The 21,010-nt window shown below is 36.6% G+C and overlaps 1 protein-coding gene across 12 annotated transcripts in view; it reads right to left on the bottom strand.

Annotated features, from left to right (window-relative positions):
• Nucleotides 1–21,010, bottom strand: part of Eya4 (EYA transcriptional coactivator and phosphatase 4) — a 270,189-nt gene that overhangs the window by 238,686 nt on the left and 10,493 nt on the right. For all 12 annotated transcript variants that reach the window (XM_058581339.1, XM_058581342.1, XM_058581337.1 and 9 more), the window contains one exon: nucleotides 1,085–1,183. In XM_058581339.1, coding sequence (XP_058437322.1) covers nucleotides 1,085–1,117 — 33 coding nt within the window. In that variant the 5' untranslated portion in view covers nucleotides 1,118–1,183. The remainder of the gene's footprint in view (nucleotides 1–1,084; nucleotides 1,184–21,010) is intronic.

Here is a 21,010-nt window from a genome sequence, read left to right as displayed (position 1 = left end):
ATCATTTCTATCTACTTTCCTAAAACAGGAAATGTTCAAGAATAACATCTCTACCATTTGACCGATTTCATCGTTTCACAGTAGTAGTTCCATAGCATTGTTTGCTACAGTTTTCCTAGAACAATGCAATACAAAATAAATAACAATATAATATATAATGAAATTAGACCATGCTCATGTCTATATTAAAATTAAAATACAACACCTGCTAAAAAACATATTAAACCAGTTCAGAATAGCAGGGATGCACCAAAACATACTTTGCTCTCTATTTTAAAATTAAATGTTCCATATACATTTTGTAGAACCATGTTATTATACACCACTATACTATCCTCTTTTGCCTGATGGAGCTCATCATCAATCTGCAGGAAGCACTCTTGATAAACACACATCGTCTTCTTTGAGACATTGCTAGTAGTCCCTATGCAGAAAAGCTTGGGGATGACAGTCCCCCATGGTGACTCTCCCAGTATCTCTAGTTACACACACTAAAGAGCTAGTGTCCTGAAGATACTACTAATGAGACAGGAGGAAAGGCCATGCAAAAATCTTTCCCTTTGGAAAATCAATCTTAAAAGGATTGTCACCAAACTGGCACATTCCTGAACCTACAATAAATCTTAGTGAAATAAGGAAGGGCCTTGAGAATGATGGTTTTCATTCATAAAATGAGCAACAAGCAGGCTACTAATATACCTTCTAGTATTGAACTTCTGATAGTCAACAATATAAAAACTATTCGGTATATCAGGAATAAAACCTAATGAAAAAAAGCATACAATTATTTAGACCATTGAAAATACATAGCATGACTTCAACTGTAGCCTTTCAAGTACTGGCTTTCCAAAGGGAGAATCAAGGGAGACTTTGAAATGTGACAGCATCATTAAGCAGAAAAAGTGTACATCTCCAAACATGTTTATGGAGTCGCAAGGAAATTACAAAATAAACAAAAAATAGATTTAACAAACAAACAAAAGCCTTACGGCTTAAAATATATTTCTTCTAAGTATGCTTTTGAATAGTCTTACAATAATTTTTTAAAATTTTTATTTGTGATTGAGATTGAATTAAGACTTACTGATTGTTCATTTAAATCCTGGGAGTCTTCCATGTGGTTTTCTCACTTCTCCTGCCACTCCCCAGTAGAAGCAGCTTCCTTGAATTAAAAATGGACTATCTAAAATAAATTTTAAAAAAAAAGGGAAAAAGGAAAAGGTTATCTCTTTTTCATTTATAAAATTATCAAAACATATTGAACTTTAGCATGATAGTTGATAATTTGCAGAAGTATTTTTGAGAAGAAAAATTCATTAATATTGTCTCCATATATGATATGAATATAAACCTTTTAAATAATATCATGATAAAATTGGAGTATGTGAAAAACTACTCAGAAATCATATATTTATTTATTTATTTATTTTAGTTGTAGATGGACACAATATCTTTATCTTATTTATTTATTTATTTATTTTCATGTGGTCCTGAGAATCGAACCCAGTGCAAGGCAAGCACTCTACCACTAAGCTACAACCCCAGCCCCCTCAGGAATCTTTTAGATAAACAAAATATCTGAAGACAACTTTGAAGACACAGTCTACCCTAAGCAATTAGTACACTATTTTGACAAGAGCGTCTATTTTAGTAAGTTTCTTCACTGCTGTGACTAAAGGATCCAACCAACACAATTGTAGAGGAGGAAGAGCTTATTTAAGGGCTCACAGTTTCAGAGGTCTCCATCCATAGACCACCAGCTCCATTCCTTGGGGCTAGAAGTGAGGCTGAACATCATGGCAGAAGAGTATGGCACAGGAAAGCAGCTCACATGATGATCAAGAAGCAGAGAAAGAAAGAGAGTCCACTCTCCAGACACAAAATATATACCCCACAGCCCTGCCACCAATGAGCCACTTCATCTTGCCACACCCCACCTGCTTCCAGTCATCACACAATTAATCCCATTAGGAATTAATTCACTGATTAGGTTTAAGTTATAACCCAATCATTTCTCTTCCAAACTTTGCATTTTCTCACATGTGAGCTTTCAGGGGATATCTCAAATCCAAAACATAACATTCAACCCATTCTACCCCCAAAAGCTCACAACCATCTCACAATTGCAAAATACATTTTGTCCATTCACAAGAGTTCTCATAGTTTCTACAGTTCCAAGATTGATCAAAGTTCAAGTTCAAAGTCTTCTGTGAAGCTCAAGGCAATCTCGCTTTGTAAACTCTTGTAAAATTAAAAGCAATTTACAAGTATTCTATATAGAGAGGTACAGAGAAAACATTTCCATTCACAAAAATAGGGACATAGGAAAAAAAAAAAGGATGAGACCAAAGTAAGACTGAACAAGTCCTATAGTACTGTGTTCAACATCTGGAGCACATGGCATGATGCCCTCCCCAAAGGGCTTGTGTAGCTCCAACCCTGTGGCCTTCTTGGTTGTAGCCCAATTGGCCTCTCTCTTGACTTGTCTCTGCTCAATTCTTGCAGCTTTCCTACGAGGATGTCCCACATTATTGGCATTTCTTGATCTTGGGTGTCTCTACTGCAGTTTTGGCTTCCCTCTCAAATCTCCACACCTTGCTTTCTCAGGGAGTGCCCAACAGGGATTCCGACTCTGCCACACATTGCCTGGCTTTCAAGGCCTTCCTTTGAAATCTCGGTGGAAGCCTCCAGGACACCTTAACTCCAGCTTCCTGCATTCCTGCAGAACCAGCACCACGTGGTTAACACCAAGGTCTGCCCCCATCTTGAGCAACAGCCAAACCTCCAGGGACCCTGGATGCAGCAGACCCTAAATGTCTGGGTGGCTGAGCACTTTGAAAAAAACTTCCAAGGACTCCTTGTGCAATAAGGATTCCCCACTGGTCTCTTCTCCAGAGAAGTTTCACTTTTACTCCCTTGAGTTTAGGTTCTTGAAACCCCCTGAGATGCCCTGAGGCCCTCTTTCTTTTTGTCTCTGGGCAGTCTTTAGCATTTCTTAAGTGGTGGTAATGTCTTTAACAATTGCAATTTCCTTAACTCCAGTTTCACTCCCACCTTTTAAGTCCATGTTTTTCAAATCTTTCTACTCTGCTTTCTGCTCCTGATTATCACAATAAACTTGGCTAAAAGCCACCAGCAATATTTAGGCCACTTTCTGGATGCTATGCTGCCTAGAAATGTCTTCCACCAGATTAAGAAATCCATCACTTTTCAAATCAGTCTTAGGATAGGGGCAAAATGCAGACAACTTCTCAGCCAGAGCATAATATGAACAGCCTGTACTCCAAATTCCAAGAGTCCTCCTTCTCCTCTAAACCCTCTTGAGCCCTGTTTTCACTGTCCAGAGTCCTAGTGGCATTCTGGTCTTCTGAGTTACAGAATTAGCCATTAAGCTCCGCTTACAACAACTTAAAGCATTTCCAACTTGTACTGCTAAGTACTTTCAAAATTCCTTCCACCAATTCCAAAACAGCTCCAAAAATTTTAAACCACATGGTCAGGACAGTCACAGTAACAACCCCACTTCTCAGTACCAATTTGTGTTTTAGTCTGCTTTTTGACTGCTGTGACTAAAAAATTCAACCAGCACAATTGTACAGAAGGAAGAGTTTATTTAAGGGCTCACAGTTAAAGAGGTCTCCATTCATAGACCACCAGCTCCATTCCTTGGGGCTAGAGGTGAGGCTGAAAATCATGGCAGAAGATTGTGGCAGGGGGAAGCAGCTCACATGATGATCAAGAAGCAAAAAGAGAGAGACAGACAGATACCACTCTCCAGATACAAAATTTATACCCCACAGCCCTGCCACCAATGAGCCACTTCCTCCAGCCACTCTCTACTTGTCTCCAGTCACCACACAATTAATCCCAATAGGGATTAACTCACTGATTAGGTTAAGGCTACAATCCAATCATTTCTCCTCTCAACCTTCTTGCATTGTCTCACATAAAAGCTTTTGGAGGAAACTTTACATCCAAACCATAACAAGGCCTGTCATTAAGCAAATAATAGATTAAAAATAAGGATTTGTATTAATCATTCACTTTTGAAAGTACATAATGTAAACTGAGAAAATTTAGTGTATATTTTAGTATGACAGCTTTTATAATAAAATTTTTGTCTGAATTGCCAAATGAACCTTCTCACTTACAAAGAATGTAATATTATAATATACATAACCAATTTTTAAAAGAGAATGAAAGTAAGACTATTAAGAAAAAGAAGAACTTACAAAAAAGTATGGGAAAGAGATTTAGTCAATAAACTATAGTGAGACAATCAGTAAAGTAATTTTTTAATGTTAATCTTTATTCCATACATTAAGATTTTTCCAGACAAATTAGAGTTTAAGACTTTAAACAAACTCTTAAAGAAAAGGGCAATCTTTCTTAATTTGCAGATAGAGATAAATTTTATAATAGTAGCAACAGAAGATAACCTCATCCTCTAACCCACAGTCAAACAAGATTAAAAAGTACATTGAAAATCTTGGAAGAAATATCTGCACTAAATCAAGCATGTGTTCTAATGTCCTTAATATATAAAGAGCTCTTACAATTCAAAAAGAGAGGCAGGCAGACATGCCTTATGAAAATTCTGTCAAACTCACAAATAAATGAAATGCAATTTAAAACAGCAACGATACATCTGGAGCCCTCTAAATTCTGTTTTTTAAAAAATGAAATGAGAGTCAAGAAAAAAAGATTTTGGTTAAAAAGGTGTTCATCATAGGCATAGATACAAATCATTAAAATCACATTTTAAAAAATGTTTAGTGACATCAAATTTTTCTGAAAATAGAATTTAAGTGGAAAAGAGGTATTCCAATCTGCAAAACAACAGATACTAATTCAGTTTGTTAAATGTTCAATATATCAGAAGTTTTGTTCAGTTCTCATATATCCATTTACATATCCCTTACTATCACCAAGTAGACATGGCTTTAATTTCTTTTATTTAATGCCCTGTAGTATTTTCTGCAATAAACCTGCAACTTTTCTTATTATAATACAAGATGTTTTAAAAATCACAAGGGGAATTTAAAATGTGAATACTGACATGTTTTATACATGTACACAAACACAGAGACACAGGTCAAAAGTCAAAAGTGTCGCGTTTGTGTGTGTGTGTGTGTGTGTGTGTGTGTGTGTGTATGTCTTTTAGATTTAAAAGTCAGAAAATGATTAACTTATGTATATTTAATGTGCATAGTCTCAGCAAGATAGTTATTTAAAATATTCAAAACCAGAAAAGCAACACTGTGAAGAAAAGTACAATTTCAAAGCACATATAAAACAGAGTCAGAGGTTGTAAACTGGATTATTAACCATATTGAAGAGTGCAGCAGTAGAGGGGTGGGCTAAGAAATGTTGACAGAAAAGACCCAACTTTGGGCCTCTTAGCTCATGTTTCCATCTTGTTCCTCTCACTCTTCCTCACATTTGGGTTTCACCTAATCCTGATTCTTGCTCATCCCTGACTTGCTCTTCCTTTCCTGGCAAACCTCTCAGTCCCTGGTCCTATGCTCGACACCCAGGCTGAATGACCAGCACCACGCTGGCTCAGGGTCACCTTGTGTGTGATGCACATCATAGTGAGTGCAGGCCACTAGGCTGACCTGCCTGACAACAGCTGCCCGTCTCACATCCTTCCTCCAGTCTCTCAGATGTTTTATGTTGTCTGTTCAATAAATAAAATCTTATTTCTCCCCATTATACAAGGATACTGAATAAACAAAATCAAATGATGCTAAAGTGGCTTTGAGGGTCAGTTAAAATTTTGACATAAAGAAAATGAATTTTCTCAGTAGACTCTGCAAATGACCTCTATGATTCTTTCTAAGATTAACTTTCAAAGCCAGAATAATCTCTTTAAGTAGAAACAATGTCAGTCTTATTTATGAGAATTATCTATAGCGCTAGATCAGTGCCTGACAAATTTTAAGTGTATAATAAATATTGATTGAACGTCACAATGAATGACACATGGAATGGTACAGAATATATCTGATGATGCAAATGAAAAAAGTGGAATACACAGACAGATAATTTAAGTTCTAGAAATTGTGCCTCAAATAAATGACTATCTCAGGAAAAATCTGCTTTATTCTCACATTTTGAGGTACATGATTGGCTCCACTTGACTTTTAGCTTTGTATTAGGACAATAAGAAGGAAAACATTGGGAGAAGTTACTATTTACTAAATGGAATATTTTAACTTCTCCTAAAATTCAATATTAAAAATCACTTACCAGATAATTTCCTACTCATCTGACCTAAACTGAACTTTCAATGAATCGTTATTGATAGTAGTTTTTAAACCTATTGTATTTTAAAACATAGCATGCTGCATTCGCTTTCTAAGATTGTTGTAGCAAAGTACACACACTGGGTGACTTTGAGAAACTGAAATTTATTCCATCATGGTTCTGTAAAGGAGATATACTAAATGAAGAGTTTGGCAGATCTCTGCTCCTTTGGTAGGCCATAAAGACAAAGAAGCCTTCCTCATCCCTTTCCGGCTTCTGGGGATTGCTGGCCATCTTTGGCATTCCTTGGCTTACAGATGTATCTCTCCAATCTCTGCCTAATCATCACGCCTTTCTGTGTGTGTGTATGTGTCTGTGTCCAAATTTCTTTCCTCTTTTAAATATACCAATCATTGGACTAGGGACCATCCTAACTCATTATGATCTCATCTTAATTTGATTATAAGGTCTCTTTCACAAGTACAGAGGTAAGGACTTAAACATGACTCGTAGGGGACACAGTTTACCCACAACATGCATACAGTTATCACACTGAAATTATTTTTAAGATGTGATCAACGTTTAAATCTAATATTTCCAGAAAGGATATACAGAAATTAAATTACAGAAATTGATTATCAGGGAAAAAAAAGTGATGATTTTTCAAAAGGATCCCTCTTGGTATTGTTGTCAACTCATGCAAAATTAAAATGAAGAATTCAGGAAAGACGGCATAAGAGAATTAAACAAAAACTAGCCCCACTCCCCCACCTTTTTTTTTTTTTTGTTAATCATCAGCACAATTTAATGGTCCAGTTGGGGAGTTATTTGCATCAATGTTTCATGTTATAACATAATATTTTGCTTTATATTTCCTTGAAATATAGGTTAATTGTTACTTAGTTTGACTCTCAACAGTAACATGAATTGCATTCTTTGCCAAACCGGCTAAGGTACTAAAATATTATGAGCCTAGTGATTTTTATATTATTGAACCAAGTAAAACTACCTAGGCTAATTGCAGGCCCAGTGTTATTTTACATCATAATTTAACAGTGGTTATTAGGCTAAATCCTTTAACATTTTTTCACAAATATATGAGAAGAGGATGAGAACATTCTTCAAATCAAGTAAGAAAAGTATTACCTTATAATAAAGGTATAAAATTAAGGAATAACAGTAACCTCATGCTGTTTTATGAGGCAGTAATCTAGTTCCCAGCTCTATCTCAAGGCTATTCTCCCAGAAAAGGTGAATTTTAAAGGGGAGTGAGAGCAACCTTAGCCACTCCTGCAGTTAGGTTTTCAATACAGAGACCATGCATCATATCCTTTTCTTTAACTCTGCTGAATTTGGAAAATTGGAGTAAAAAATTCAACCATTCTTCTAATTCAGATATATAATATGATACCCACATACACATATGTATAGAATTTTAAGACAATATTCAGACATTGGGACATAGCAGGCTTGTCCTGGTGGTAGAAACAGCAATGGACACAGCCTTAGAGAATGATAAGAGGATGGAGGTGATTCTGTGATATGAAGTTAATCCTCTCTCTTTATAATAAAAACTAGATGACCCCTTACTCTGGCTGAAGCATGGATATGAAGAGGATCTCATCGCTATGCCCAAGCTGGCGTGGGAAGAGGACAGAGCTGCACCTGGGAACACTGGCACCTCTGGATTGTGCACACAAATGGCACTGCCTTCCCCCACCATTAAAGCCAGACACCTGAGCTTTGTCATTGATTCCTTGCCACTCACTCTTCACATCCTGGGAGTCACCAAGTCTCCTCGATATATCTCAGGGCACACTTGAAGTCCTCCATGCTTCCCTCTCCACCCTGCCTAGAAGAGTCCAGGCCATCATGGGCCATTCGTTGCCTGGTCAGGGGCAGCAACAGCTTTTTAACAGTTTCCTTCCCTCCAAGCCTGCTTCTTGGCAATCACTTGTCACAATGCAGTCAGAGTGACAGTTCTGCAGTGTAGGTCTAACTACACTTTCTTACACTCAGAGTTTACTCCACCCTCGGGATAAGCCAGAAATTCTTCAGTTGGTCCTACTTGCAGCTGTTGTAGTATTTAGTGCACCTCTGCCAAAATGTCCCTTGAAGGGTCATGGGGTGGCGGGGGTGGGAGAGTCTGGTATACTTGTTCCCCAGGCCACTGTCCCAAAGTGGAAATTCCGAGCAAGACCTCTTCCTTCCCCCATAGACCCTGTTCATTGTCCTTGCCATTCTCTCTCCCTGTCTCACCATCACACTCACCTGCAGCTAAAGGCTGTACCTACATCAGGAGTGTCTGGAAGGGTGCAAGCACAGTTGAAGCTATCCTTATCTCTTACTGCAGGAAAAACAAGAGAGAGAGAGAGAGGAGAGAGAGATACTGAGACTCTGACTATGTCCACCCCTGACCCCTAGCTCTAATCACCTATTATATCCTTAGGAAAAAATTTAAAGACCACGACTGCCTTTTTTTTTTTTTTCAGCCCATGTTCAGATCCTGGGATGGGGAAGTATGTACCTGGTTAGTCCTACCCATGACCTCTGATACAGTCCCCTTAAGCTAGGTGGGACTGTGACGAATCTTTGCACCTGAGGAATTGTTTGGGACACGGTAAGGTCCCCCTGCATTACATTCAAACATTCAGAATAGTTCATCTAGGCATTTGGATTTTCAAACTTATAATCAATTTTCAGAAGCATATTTTGTAAAATCAAAACTTGAGTTTTGCTCACATTAGAGTATATTATGCACATTACACACACACACACACACACACACTCACACACACACACTTACATACATATACATCATGTGGATCTATATTCAGTTTAACCCAATACGTAGGTTCTTCCGGGTTTCTCCGGTTATAACAAATTACTTGTATCTGATGATTCATCTTTAGAACATGGGCCTGGGAAAATTTCAAGTTACTACTTCAATGGCAAAACCTCTACACTGTAAAACTTGGGAGCTCATTTCACCATGTGGAAAAAGCTGGTCAGGAGGGAGAGACAGAAGGGAACTCACCCAGAAAGAGAAGCAAAAATGAGATGGCAAGAAAGCCCTGGAAAATCTAAGCACTTGGATCCTCTCAGCCCTAAAGTCTATTTTCTGCTCTTCCTGATGCCTGGTTGCCCAATTCTTCCTGGATTACATGGCTATCACCAAATCTTGACTCAGATTTTCTTCTTTATTAAGCATGTTGCCTAATATAAAACACAATTGTATAGGAAGTCTATCGATTTACGTTCTCATTGCATTCTGGAGAGAATATGGTTGGGAGCAGCAGTTCAAAAAGAGTTTTATAGCTTCTCTGCACCTAGTTACCTACAGTGCCCTCCATGTTACATTAATGGGGCTGTGAAGCTGGGTCAGCCACTAGCTGGCCCCAACTGCTCAGGCAGCATGCCAGAGAGAGAAGCCAAAGGCACAAACACTGAGCTCCAATTCTATGGCTGACTGTTAGGAGAGGTAGAGATGATCATTCTTTGACCATGCACGTGACTCTCTTCCCTGCCCATAAAAAGGAAAGCAGCACAGGTGTCCAAGAAACAGATCTGGATGAATAGTAATGAGCACCTTACCTGACATCAAGTTCCTTTCATGGAGCCAAGCTACAAACTAGCAGCTGAGCTATTTTTAAACTATTTATAAAGGTAGAACACGGATTTGGTGAAATGGTTCATTTCACACAAAATATTTAAATAGTAATTCTAATGGGATTAGGGCTAGGGTGTAAATCAATGGTAGAGTACTTGCCTTACATGTATAAGATCCTGGGTTTGATCCCCAGCACTACAAAATAATAATAAGTAACAACAATAATACTAAATAACAGATTAATATTTCTCATGCTAAAAAAAAATTCAACAAGCTCAACTTCATGCTAATTATGTAGGTCATCTTTATAAGTTCACTTGGTAGAAAAAATATTTCTGAAATTATAAATTATGATCATTTGAACTTTTGACAAGCAGGTCCAGCCAAGGTTTTCTGTTTTGTTCATTCTTGCTAATTGCTGATGGTGTTTAGCCTAGAAAACACAGAAGTAGTTAAAACTGAATTGTCCCAGAGAGACATCTGAAAGAATACAGAGCCTAAGCAATTTTTGTTGACTTCATGAATGCTCAGCCATGTTCTGAAGACCACCTGCCCTTCTCTCACACTGCCTCCTGTCTCACCAGTACTCTGAAATTATACTGCTGGGCATTTTGCATATACTGTAATGGCACCACTGATTATCTTCCAGCCTGGCAGAAGAGAAAACATTCAAACCTTTCTCAGAAGCAGTTTGTTTTTTTTCTTAGGCATAAATCTCTCTTCTATGTAACCAAGAGCCTTTTTTGATGAAGGCTAAGTGACTATATATATTATTTAACACACATCTGATGATTTTATGCCCCTCCTGAGGAAAATGTGTCACATTCTGAAACAATTTAAGAATAGCTCTCCCAAGTTTAGTATTTAAAGCCTAAAACCCTAGCAATATAAAAGAGAGTTCTGTCAGAAGGAACATAAATTTGGAGACTCCACGTAGCAACTCTGCATGTGAATTCCTGCTTTAACACCGAGTAACTGCAGGACCTGGGAAAAGCGTATTGATTTCCCTAAATATCATTCTCTTCATCCACAAGATAGGGAAAATACCAACATCTGCTTTATATTTCACTAGGACTAAGTGAAATAAAGTATTTAAAAACTCTCTCTCTCTCTCTCTCTCTCTCTCTCTCTCTCTCTCTCTCTCTCTCTCACACACACACACACACACACACACACTTTGATTACCAGTGAGCATGGAAAATAATCTCTGCACTTATATTTTGTTCTTCATATACTAAATGAAAAGATATTAATATTCTTTACTGTCCATAGATTAAAACCTATGTAATTTCTTGCACAAATATAATGAATTTTAACGCTGCTCACTTGTTAACCTTATACCAATTAGCAATTTCTAGGAGCTGCATCAATCATCGATATTTTATTAGTAGTCAAATTGACCAGTCTTACCAATCCTCTGAACTCAGATGAAGCTTGCAAAGTGAGTAATAACGTAAGTTTTTAGCATTTACCACTTTCAGTTTGTTATTCTACATAACGTCAAAGTTGTGACTGGTTTCTTTAATACTGAGATAATGATATGGTCCATAACAGGATTGGAGTTGGGTATGTGTGAAAGAAGGGAAAACAAAAGCATGAGAGGAATAAGCCATCAATATTAATGAGATGCTAACAAGTTTTAAATTGATAAAATAAGGAGTAAAGCATAAAATATTAAGGAATAAAGACAACTGGTTATCACTACATTTTTATAGCCCTAAACCTCAAATAAAAATGGTTTATGTGATAACATTAGGGAAACAAATCAACTTTGGATTTCTGAAAAATAAGATGATCAGTACATCGAGTTAAGGGCAACTTAAAAGGCTGCTGCCATGTTCCAAGTGAGAAGTTAGAAGGAGCTGGACTGATGTTATAGCTCAAAGCCTGGAGAACAGGAGAATATAAGAGACAATATGAGAATTCAATCAGTAGGACATAGAAAATATACAGCTTCACTGGTAAGACAAATATGATTCATTTTGCATATGGCAAATTTCTCAGGAATGCAGTGTGATTCCTGAGAAATTGTTCATGTGGAAAAATTGAGAGGAAAATTTGTGTTTACATTTGCATTCTTGCTGTTGTTTTTGTTGCCTTTATCTTCGTTTCTGGAGATGGGCAGGATGCAAAAGCAAGAGTCAATTCACACAAGAAGGAGTCAGAAAAGCTTGTTTTTAAAAGCTTGTTAGAAAACTCAGCCCACCCTCAGGCTCTGCAATAATGCTGGCTGTTTGATGGAGCATTTGGAAAGGGAATATAAGAAAATAAGAACTTGAAATAAATCAAAACCTCAGCCTTAAACAAATGTAAATTCTAAATTTTCACTGTGTAGTATCGAAAACCTCAAACACAAAAATAAAATAGAATCAAGACTGACCTACAGGCTTGAAATCCCTAGACTTCAAAGAAAGCAAATGCAAAATTCTAGAGCACACAAATAATTCAGAGAGAAACTGATCAAAAATTATAAACTACATTAAAAAAAAGCATTGTGTATACAACAAATGCAATAACAGGAGAATTACGCAAGTAAGAATTTAGATGATAGAATAATCAAAAAGCACTCTATTTCAAGGATACTTTAGAGGATTATAGGTCAAAAGAAATAGAAACAAAATTAAAGGAACCACACATAAGTGCAAAATTTGGAAAAGAACTATATAATCAGGTTTTTTTAAAAAAAATGCACTTAAATTTTTGAAAAGAAATGAATGAACTACTTAAATAGCAAATTAGATACAGCTAAAGAAACAATTTGTGAACTCGAGGGTAAATGTTCTTCTTCATAAGTGAAGACAATGACAGCAAAAACACCAGTATATCTTTTCATCTCCATTTTTTTCATAACATCAGTTTCACAGGAATTAAGATATCACATATTAAAATCATATTTTTGATTATGGCAGGAGAGAGCTCCAATATAACAAAGTAAACATGAGTTGAGCTCCAGGGAGTAACTAAGTCAAGTTATTGATTTTAATTTTGCTTATAGTGAATATCAGTTAATGATTTAATTAAATATAATGCTCTTGATCTTCCTAAAATTTTAGCCTCCTGAGAATTTCCTTAGTCCAGGTTTTTAATTTAGACATCTGTCAATATTTGAATATCTTTTTTCCTTTCAATAAATTTCCTGGTAGCAACTACAGTATAAAAGTCATTGCCCTGTTCTTTCCTCTAAGAAAATGTCTGTAGCATTAGAGTCTAAAAATCATCTATCTTTCTTGGCTTTTATGTACATTCAGAGTAGAGTCAACTTTATTTAAAATAAATAAATAAACAAACAAACAAACAAAAAAACCTTGCCATTTTAGCATGTAAAAATACAAAGAACTTTCTAAGGGTTAAAATAAGATTCAGAAAGCAATGTCTCAAATAAATGTGCAGCTGTGGCTGAACTCCATTTGCCATTTGCTCCTGCTGACTGTTTTAATTTTAAGGGCAAACTTGAACAGGAAGGGAGTAAAAGGAAGATAGAAAGGGAGAAGAATAGAGAAGGAAAGAGAGAGGGAGAATGAATGAATATGAGTGTAAATGGAACCCATACAGTTCTATTTCTTTATGTTGGAATCAGGAGGAACACTGAAATAGGAGGGTTATTTACAGGGTAATCCCATTATTCTGTAGGCATATTACTTAGAGCTCGTTGGCCTAAGTAATAGGCCTTCTCTTTCTTTTCTTTTATTTTTACATTACTTTAAAAACTTATATTTCAGGGCTGGGGTTGTGGCTTAGCAGTAGAGTGCTTGCCTAGCACATGCAAGGCCCTGGGTTCAATCCTCAGCACCACATAAAAATAAATAAAATAAAGGCATTGTGTCCAACTGCAACTAAAAAATAAAATAAAAAGCAAACAAAAAACTTATATTTCACAACTTCTACTTTCTGGTCTGCCTGCTGGAGTCATAAAGCATAAACTGAATCCTGTTTTCGTATGTTTGGCAGATACCACAAACAAGTTGTTACTCATGTCACCCCCTAAGTCATGTTTTCCATAAGTACCCTTGGTTAATCAGACCACATCTTTATTAAAAAAAAAAAAAATCTTTGTTTCTCAATAGGGATTATGGGAGAGTCCAATCAGCCACAAAAGCATAGTTTCCTAGGAAATATAATAAATGGAAGGTAGATATGAATGAGGTCATAGTGCATCATTATTTTTAAGTCACATTGACATTATATTAATGAGGGTCAGCATTAATTTATGGTAAAGTATCACATTTATACCCTGACAAAAATATGAAGGAAAACTAATTAGTTGAAATGATAATCAATGACAATAAATTTTGAAAGCAGTAAGAATTCTCCTGTGGGAAAGACTGTAGGTTTTATTTGTTTGCTTCTTTGTTTAAAGCCGAATTATTCTTCAGGAAAACTAATTTTTTTTAAAAAAAAATCATATTTAAGCTACAAGACTGTTTGGTTTGTCTAATACTTGGATGTGCCCAGGCTGTGAGTTGGGCTCCAGGGGGTGCAAAATTGCTCTGGGGCCTACAAAGCCTCCTGGGGAAAGCACTTTCCAAGGGAAGAACTGGGGAGTTACATAAGCGGAAGCCACGTCTGAAAGAAAAGAACAAGAAAATAAACTGAAGAAGTCGTTCACTAATCCCTCAGTGGCAGTGGGTGGTGGAGAGGGCATCCAGCGTTCTCTGGAGACTCGGTTGTAGGGTGTCCAGGGGGCCGTGCCTGGGGAAGTGCCAGAGACCCCTCATTTGAAGTTACTTATAGACCCTGCTATTCAGTTACTATAAAGAAATAGTGAGAGGTGAGGAGGGGTGAGGTCTGATCTTGAGAAGTACTATTTGCTTTAAATATGACCCTTCAAACTTGGGGAAAGGAATGAAGAGCGTGAAGAAAGGTAGGGAAAATACTGGTTAAACCAGTAAGGAAAAGACACACTAAATAAGAGTTTTAAATGTGAGAACCGAAACTCAGGAAGATGGAATAAGAAGTAGAATAATTCACCCCCTCTTGAATCAACCAAATGCAAAGACACCCAGCAGCAGGAGTTGGGGACAGCAGTCCTTCAGATGTTCCAAAAGAGAGATGTGGGTTTTCCTGGTCACCACCACTCTATATGCCTGTCCTACCTAGGGCTTCCTTCAACCAAGTTCTTATTCAAGCACTTGAACAAGCTATACCTGCTCCTGAAGGAGCTTCAGGTGCTGCGCATGAATACGGCACAGCCCACACCTTGTACAATCAATTTTTTTGTTTTGATGTTTTAATTTCTTTGCTATGATAGTGAAAAAAATGAATTGAGTTTTTTTGAAGAAAGTATCTTTGATATACAGATTTATAATATTAAAGTTCCTAAAGCTGCTTCTCACCAAAACATTCTTTTAAAAATATAGTCATCAATGAACAGACAAATTACTACATAAAAAACTCCTGAGACACATGTCAGGAAATGTGTAACTTTAAATTCATGAAGTTCCAGATTAAGTCAGGCAAACAGAATTGTCAATTTCTACATTTACCATGACTCAATGCACAGCTTTAGGAAAACCTTGTAATTTCTCCATACTTCAGTTTCTCACCCCATAAAAGGAGTATATTGCTTGAAATTTAATTCCCTCACAGCAGTGAGAGTTTTGATTCAACATTTATAAAATGCTTTTCAGCTTCCTGATTAATAGGCAAAATACCATGGTAGTTGTATAATACACTTTCCAAAAAGAATAAAGGTAACTGGTTGGACCTGATGTAAAACAATACTTTACTTGAGAAATAAGTATCAGTCATATTTATTACCTCTCTATTCCATTTGCTAGGTAATAAAAATTACTTCTAACAGAAAAAGTATCAAATTAATATTCAAGCCAGTTGAAGTGTTATCATGGTGGGCCTCACCTACCATGGGGGAAGGATGGTTGTTTTGTTTTTCCAGGCTGCCCCACATGTTTATATGGTAAAGTCAGGAATGTTGGGCATGGTTTTGAAGGCCTCTAGCGTATTCGCTGGTTTCTGGCATTCTAATGCACTCTACTCTTATAACCATAAAAGTACTCTTGAGTGCTTCTGGAAATACATAACAAATCCTTAATCAATTTAAGAGTGTTTTAACTGCATGCATGACATTTCTTGGGAGGAAAATGTTAGCTATTCTACACACATATAGTCCTTAAGTTAGCGAGAGAGTTCCTTCTCAAAGGCACAAAGCAGTTTCCCTATAGTAATATAATTTTCAGTTTTATGTGTGTACGTCCTATTGAATCCCTTAAAATAACAGGAAATTCTGTAGGAAAAAAAATCCCACAAAAATTGATAGCCATATTTATCCAATGCCAGAGGAATATGTTAGCTATTTTGAGTTGGATTTTTGTTTAAAGGCACTAGATAATCACTAAAAGTTAACCATAATCAATTATCCAGAACTATGGGAACTAAATAGTCTGGATAGAGAATTTCCTTTATATAAGAATCTAACTACAAAGCCAACAGATTAATATACTTCATTTTAAACTTTATGTATCACATTACTTTAGCCAGGACTCGAGTAGCAGTTTTCTGTATTTTGATGAATTAATTCTAATTTTTACATTAAGCAGATTACAATAATATCAGATTTACAAATTCATGATTGATATGACATGGTCAATATTTTGATATATAGAAATATTCGTCAACACCGAATAAAGCAATAATATCATTTATATTAATATAATCCTATAATTTTATATGCTACAAAGTGTTTTGAAGTGTGTCTGGCACATAGTAGGCTCTCATAGAATAATATAATTTCATCAATCATATCAGAGTTCAAATCATTTCTCCTAAGAATTTCAATAAATATTTTATGATACCAAATGAAAAATATAGTAAAATACAAAATTTGACAGCTGATGAATTTGTATTGAATAATCAAACCAGATTGCCAACAACCAGTCTAAAATAAAGGGTTACGTTCAGGGATCTTGTCTCCTGCCACCTTCCAGTTATTCCTCTCAAAGGCAACCCCCACTATGTCTGTTTAAATGTTATACAAAGTATGAATTCCTTCCTTCATTTAAGAAAAATGACTGATTTAAAAAAAAAAAACACCTTGCTTTTGCAGCATGAATTTCCCCTTTTTCTTTCTTTCTTTTCTTTTTTCTGTATAAAGATACACTTATCAATTTATTTTTAAAAATTATTTCAACATATATACTGAACTTTACAGCAGGCCAAGCATTGAAACAAGTATGTTTCCTCTGTGAACTCAGTTATTCCTTCCCATAACTCGGTGAGACAGGTACTATTATTATTTGCTGTCTGCACCTACCGGAACTGCAGCTCACTGTGGCTCAGAAAAATCACTTGCTCTAGGTTACAAGGTGGATGAGTGGCAGCACCCAGACATACACAAAGGTAGTCTTGACTCCAGTCTTTACCTTGACTCCAGGCTTTGTCTGACACACAGAAAGAGAAATAAAGGCAACAAGGTGGGAATTGGGAGCACGGAGTGTCTCTGGCACGGGGCTCTTCTGCTTCATGCTGAGTAACCGAGTAAATGTCACTCAATGGGGCATCTCATCTGCAAAATGGAGGGGTTAAGCTAGATTCCCCTTTTGCTCAGACTCTGATTAATAATTTGACCTACTAAAATACAGCGCAAACTTGCTTCATCATGGTGTACTTCATCCAAAAATGACTCAGACAAGGAAATAAAGCCACAATTTCTGAAATGATTGGAAACAAAAATCTTAATTTAATGTTATTTTTGGACATAGAAAGGACTTTTTCCCCCTTAAATAAGAAAGTTTGTGGTTTTGAAGGGTCTTGCTCATCTTTGAGTGGAAAATGCCTAAAAACAAACCACCAGAAACTTAAACAAAAATTTCTTCTTCCTCAATTGTGCCTGAAAAAAAAAAAGACCTAATTTCTCTCACCAAAAGACCACATATACTTGCAACAGATATATCTTGGAGTTTTTGATCTCCACATCTTGAAACAATGACAAAAACACAAGCAGAACATGCTTCCTTTCAGACAAAATCCTTAATTCTAAGAATTGAGAAGTTCTTTAAATAACATGAAATTCATCTCAGCAGAAAGCAACCATAGAAGCTGTTTGTTTCTGGAGAAAAGTGGGAGTATGAAGACCATAAGCCTCCACTAGAAATCTGCTTTTCAATCTCAGTTTATTTTAAATGCCAGTTTGCACTGGATATGTCTTTCTTCCACTACAAAATCAGTAATACTTTGCTACAAATGAAGCTTTACATAAGTGAAAGTAGAAAAATAACCAATAAATTGCTTTCATGACCATAAGCAAAAGAGAATCAGTTTTCTAAAATGTAAACAGGATTCACTCTTTGTGGATGTCTGGCTTTGCACTTGTGTCCTTTAAAAATGTTCATTGCAATATCGCAGTTACTTAATATCCATCAAGCCCAGCCTTCTGGGCTGCAAGGGCAAAAGGTGTGGTCTCTCCCCTCAGTGAATTTAGAATTTCTGTAGAAGACAGACTCATATATAATTACCCCAAACACATGTGCTGTTATACTAATAGCCAAAATAAAGTGCTATGGCATTACAGAGAGAAAAGAATTAATCCTGCCTGAGCCCTAGGGAAGGCTTCCCAGAGGAGGTGACATTTGAGATAACCCTTTAGAGATGAGTAGATTTTTTTTATCCAGGTAAGCAGCATAAGAGCAAGGCACAGGTAGGCTAAGGGAGCTGGGACAGTGGAGGACAGGGGACGCTGAGAATACCCCAGCAAAACACGTGCAGAATTACTCATAAGCCAGAAAACATTCATAAAAATAGGTAAGTGTCCCCACATTCAGACCCACAGTATAATCAACTTGACAAAGTAGATATGTGATGCAACTACTCTGGGTGTGTTTCTTGATTTATGAACAACAGAATTGCTCATGTGCAAAACCAGAACCTCTGGCTTTGGGGCCACTCTCCAGTGACTAAGGGACTCCCAGATTTCCTGTTAGTGTCCAGCATAAAGGACCCGGTTGGGCATGAGGTGAGGTCTGCTATGTCTCCTTGGGCTTCCAGTCAATAAAAGGAACAGAGCTCTCCTCTACTTTCTGCAAAGCCCTGACTTAAACCATCCCTGGCCCAGATGCCTTGCTATGGCCCAACACCCTCTTCATCTTTCTGCTAACAAGCAGCTGTGCAAGGTCCTGCTGCTCTTAGAAAGACACTGTGGTCTCATACATTGTGCTGTATTTTCATCCACTTTCTCCCCTAAAAATATACTTCAAAACTTAAAACATAAATCATAGGAGGGAGGAGAGAGAGAAAAAGACTCTACTTTGATTACTTGAATATGAGTTAATGAATGATGTGAGATTCTTAGATCAGTCTGATCACTTCCATGCAACATGATTATTTGCCTGACAGAATTAAAGTAAAACCACTAAGTTAGACAACATATGTGTGCACTTTTAAGCATTTTTACAATTGCTAATGAAATAAAAGTTCACCTACTGTTCAGAGCGCCTAGAAATGTAAGTGTAATCATCTACTTATAATACTAATGTTTCACTGTTGAAAAGAATTTTCACGATCAACTCAAAATTCATGTGTGCAAAATTATCACCTCACCTTGCGTTTAAAGTTTTTTTGTTACTTTCTACTAATTTGTGGATCATCTTTCAAACATGCACCTAAATCAGGCAGCAGTAGTACTCAAACTACATTGATATTTACTTACAGTCAACTGCATATAGGTTTTTAGATAAACTATATATGTTAACATTAACCCAAGAGAATTAGAACATAAAAGTATAGATCAGGTAATTTGCCAAAACAGAGTTTGTATATGCAACATTTTCATATTTACTTTTTTCAGGGCTGTACAAATATTATTAAATAGGTTCAGAATTCTCTCCCTCCCTCCAGATCCCCCCTCCCCCACCCCGGCCCCTCTTCTCTCTATTTCCTTCAGTGTTACAGATCCAACCCAGGGTCTCACCTATCCCAGAAAAGCACTTTATCCCTGAACTATATACCTCCAGCCTCGTGTAAAAACTTCTCGTTACAAATGAACAAATAATTAAGCTAATTATTTTTGTGTAGACAGTGGTGATTATCAGTAACTTTATCCTTTCCAATCAAACAAGCTGTCTATAAGTTTCTTATTACTGAATGTTTGTCTATGGAAAAGTACAGGCAATTTTCACTATCAAAAAAAAAAAAGACTCAAAAGTACCTACTAACAAATAACAGCAAAAAGTAAGAATAGACACAGAGGTGATTAAAATGTTTACTTCCTATATATTCTTCCAGGCATTCTGCTCCCTGCCATACATTATTTTCAGAAAAGGAAAATATGCTGAAGATGGTCAGCCTGTCTAAATCTTATAATCTATAAGTTCTCTCTGTATAAAGTTAATCCATCCACACAGTCCAATGAGAACTGTTTGATTTCATGTTTAAACTTGAGAGGAATGTATTAGGATTCTCCACACTTGACTGGAAAAAGAACAATCCTTCTATGCAGAGCCCCGGGAATCTTGACTATATCAAGCGATATTAAGATCTGCTCATGTTACAAGTTCTCAGTTGGGGTAACTGTGGTTCCAGAAAACATCTGACAGTGTCTGAAGAAGTTATTGTTACTCTGTAGTAGCAGACTACTGGATTCTAGTACCGAGAGACTAGGGATGCTGCTAAACACCTGACTATGCTCTGGAGAGCACCCCCTCTATAAAAAAATTATCGAGTCCAAATGTTAATAACCAGAACCTGTGAAATCCTGACCTAAATATATTGGTCACGAGGGGTTATCAGGCACAGCATTAATATTATCATATTTTTATACAGAAGTAGCCAGTAGTATAGTTCCAAGTAACCAGTAGAAATTAGACCTTGACATCAAACTGTTTAACTGTTCTTTTTCCCTCTATCCCATCCTACCTAAACCAAGGATCTAATAAGAAGTTCTGGACAGAGAGATGCTCATAACTCCTACTATGGATACAAAGGTAAGAATCAGCAATATCTGAAGTAATTTTCTTAAAAGTATACAACGAGCTCATCAAGCCCAACAACCAGAAAAATTATGAAGAATTGTAATTAGTACCTTCAGACTAAAAAAAATGTGAGGAAATTTAAATATTGGCTAAATTAACAATATAGCATAGAATAAAATAGGCTTCTAATTGCTTAAGGAAGTTGAGGAAACATATAAAGTCTAAAAATATT

Source organism: Marmota monax, unplaced genomic scaffold, assembly GCF_021218885.2.
Source record: "Marmota monax isolate L192 unplaced genomic scaffold, Marmota_monax_Labrador192_F-V1.1 WCK01_AAM20220418_F8-fsc00030, whole genome shotgun sequence".
Classification (NCBI taxonomy): Eukaryota; Metazoa; Chordata; class Mammalia; order Rodentia; family Sciuridae; genus Marmota; species Marmota monax.
This window is presented reverse-complemented; position numbering and strand designations above follow the sequence as displayed.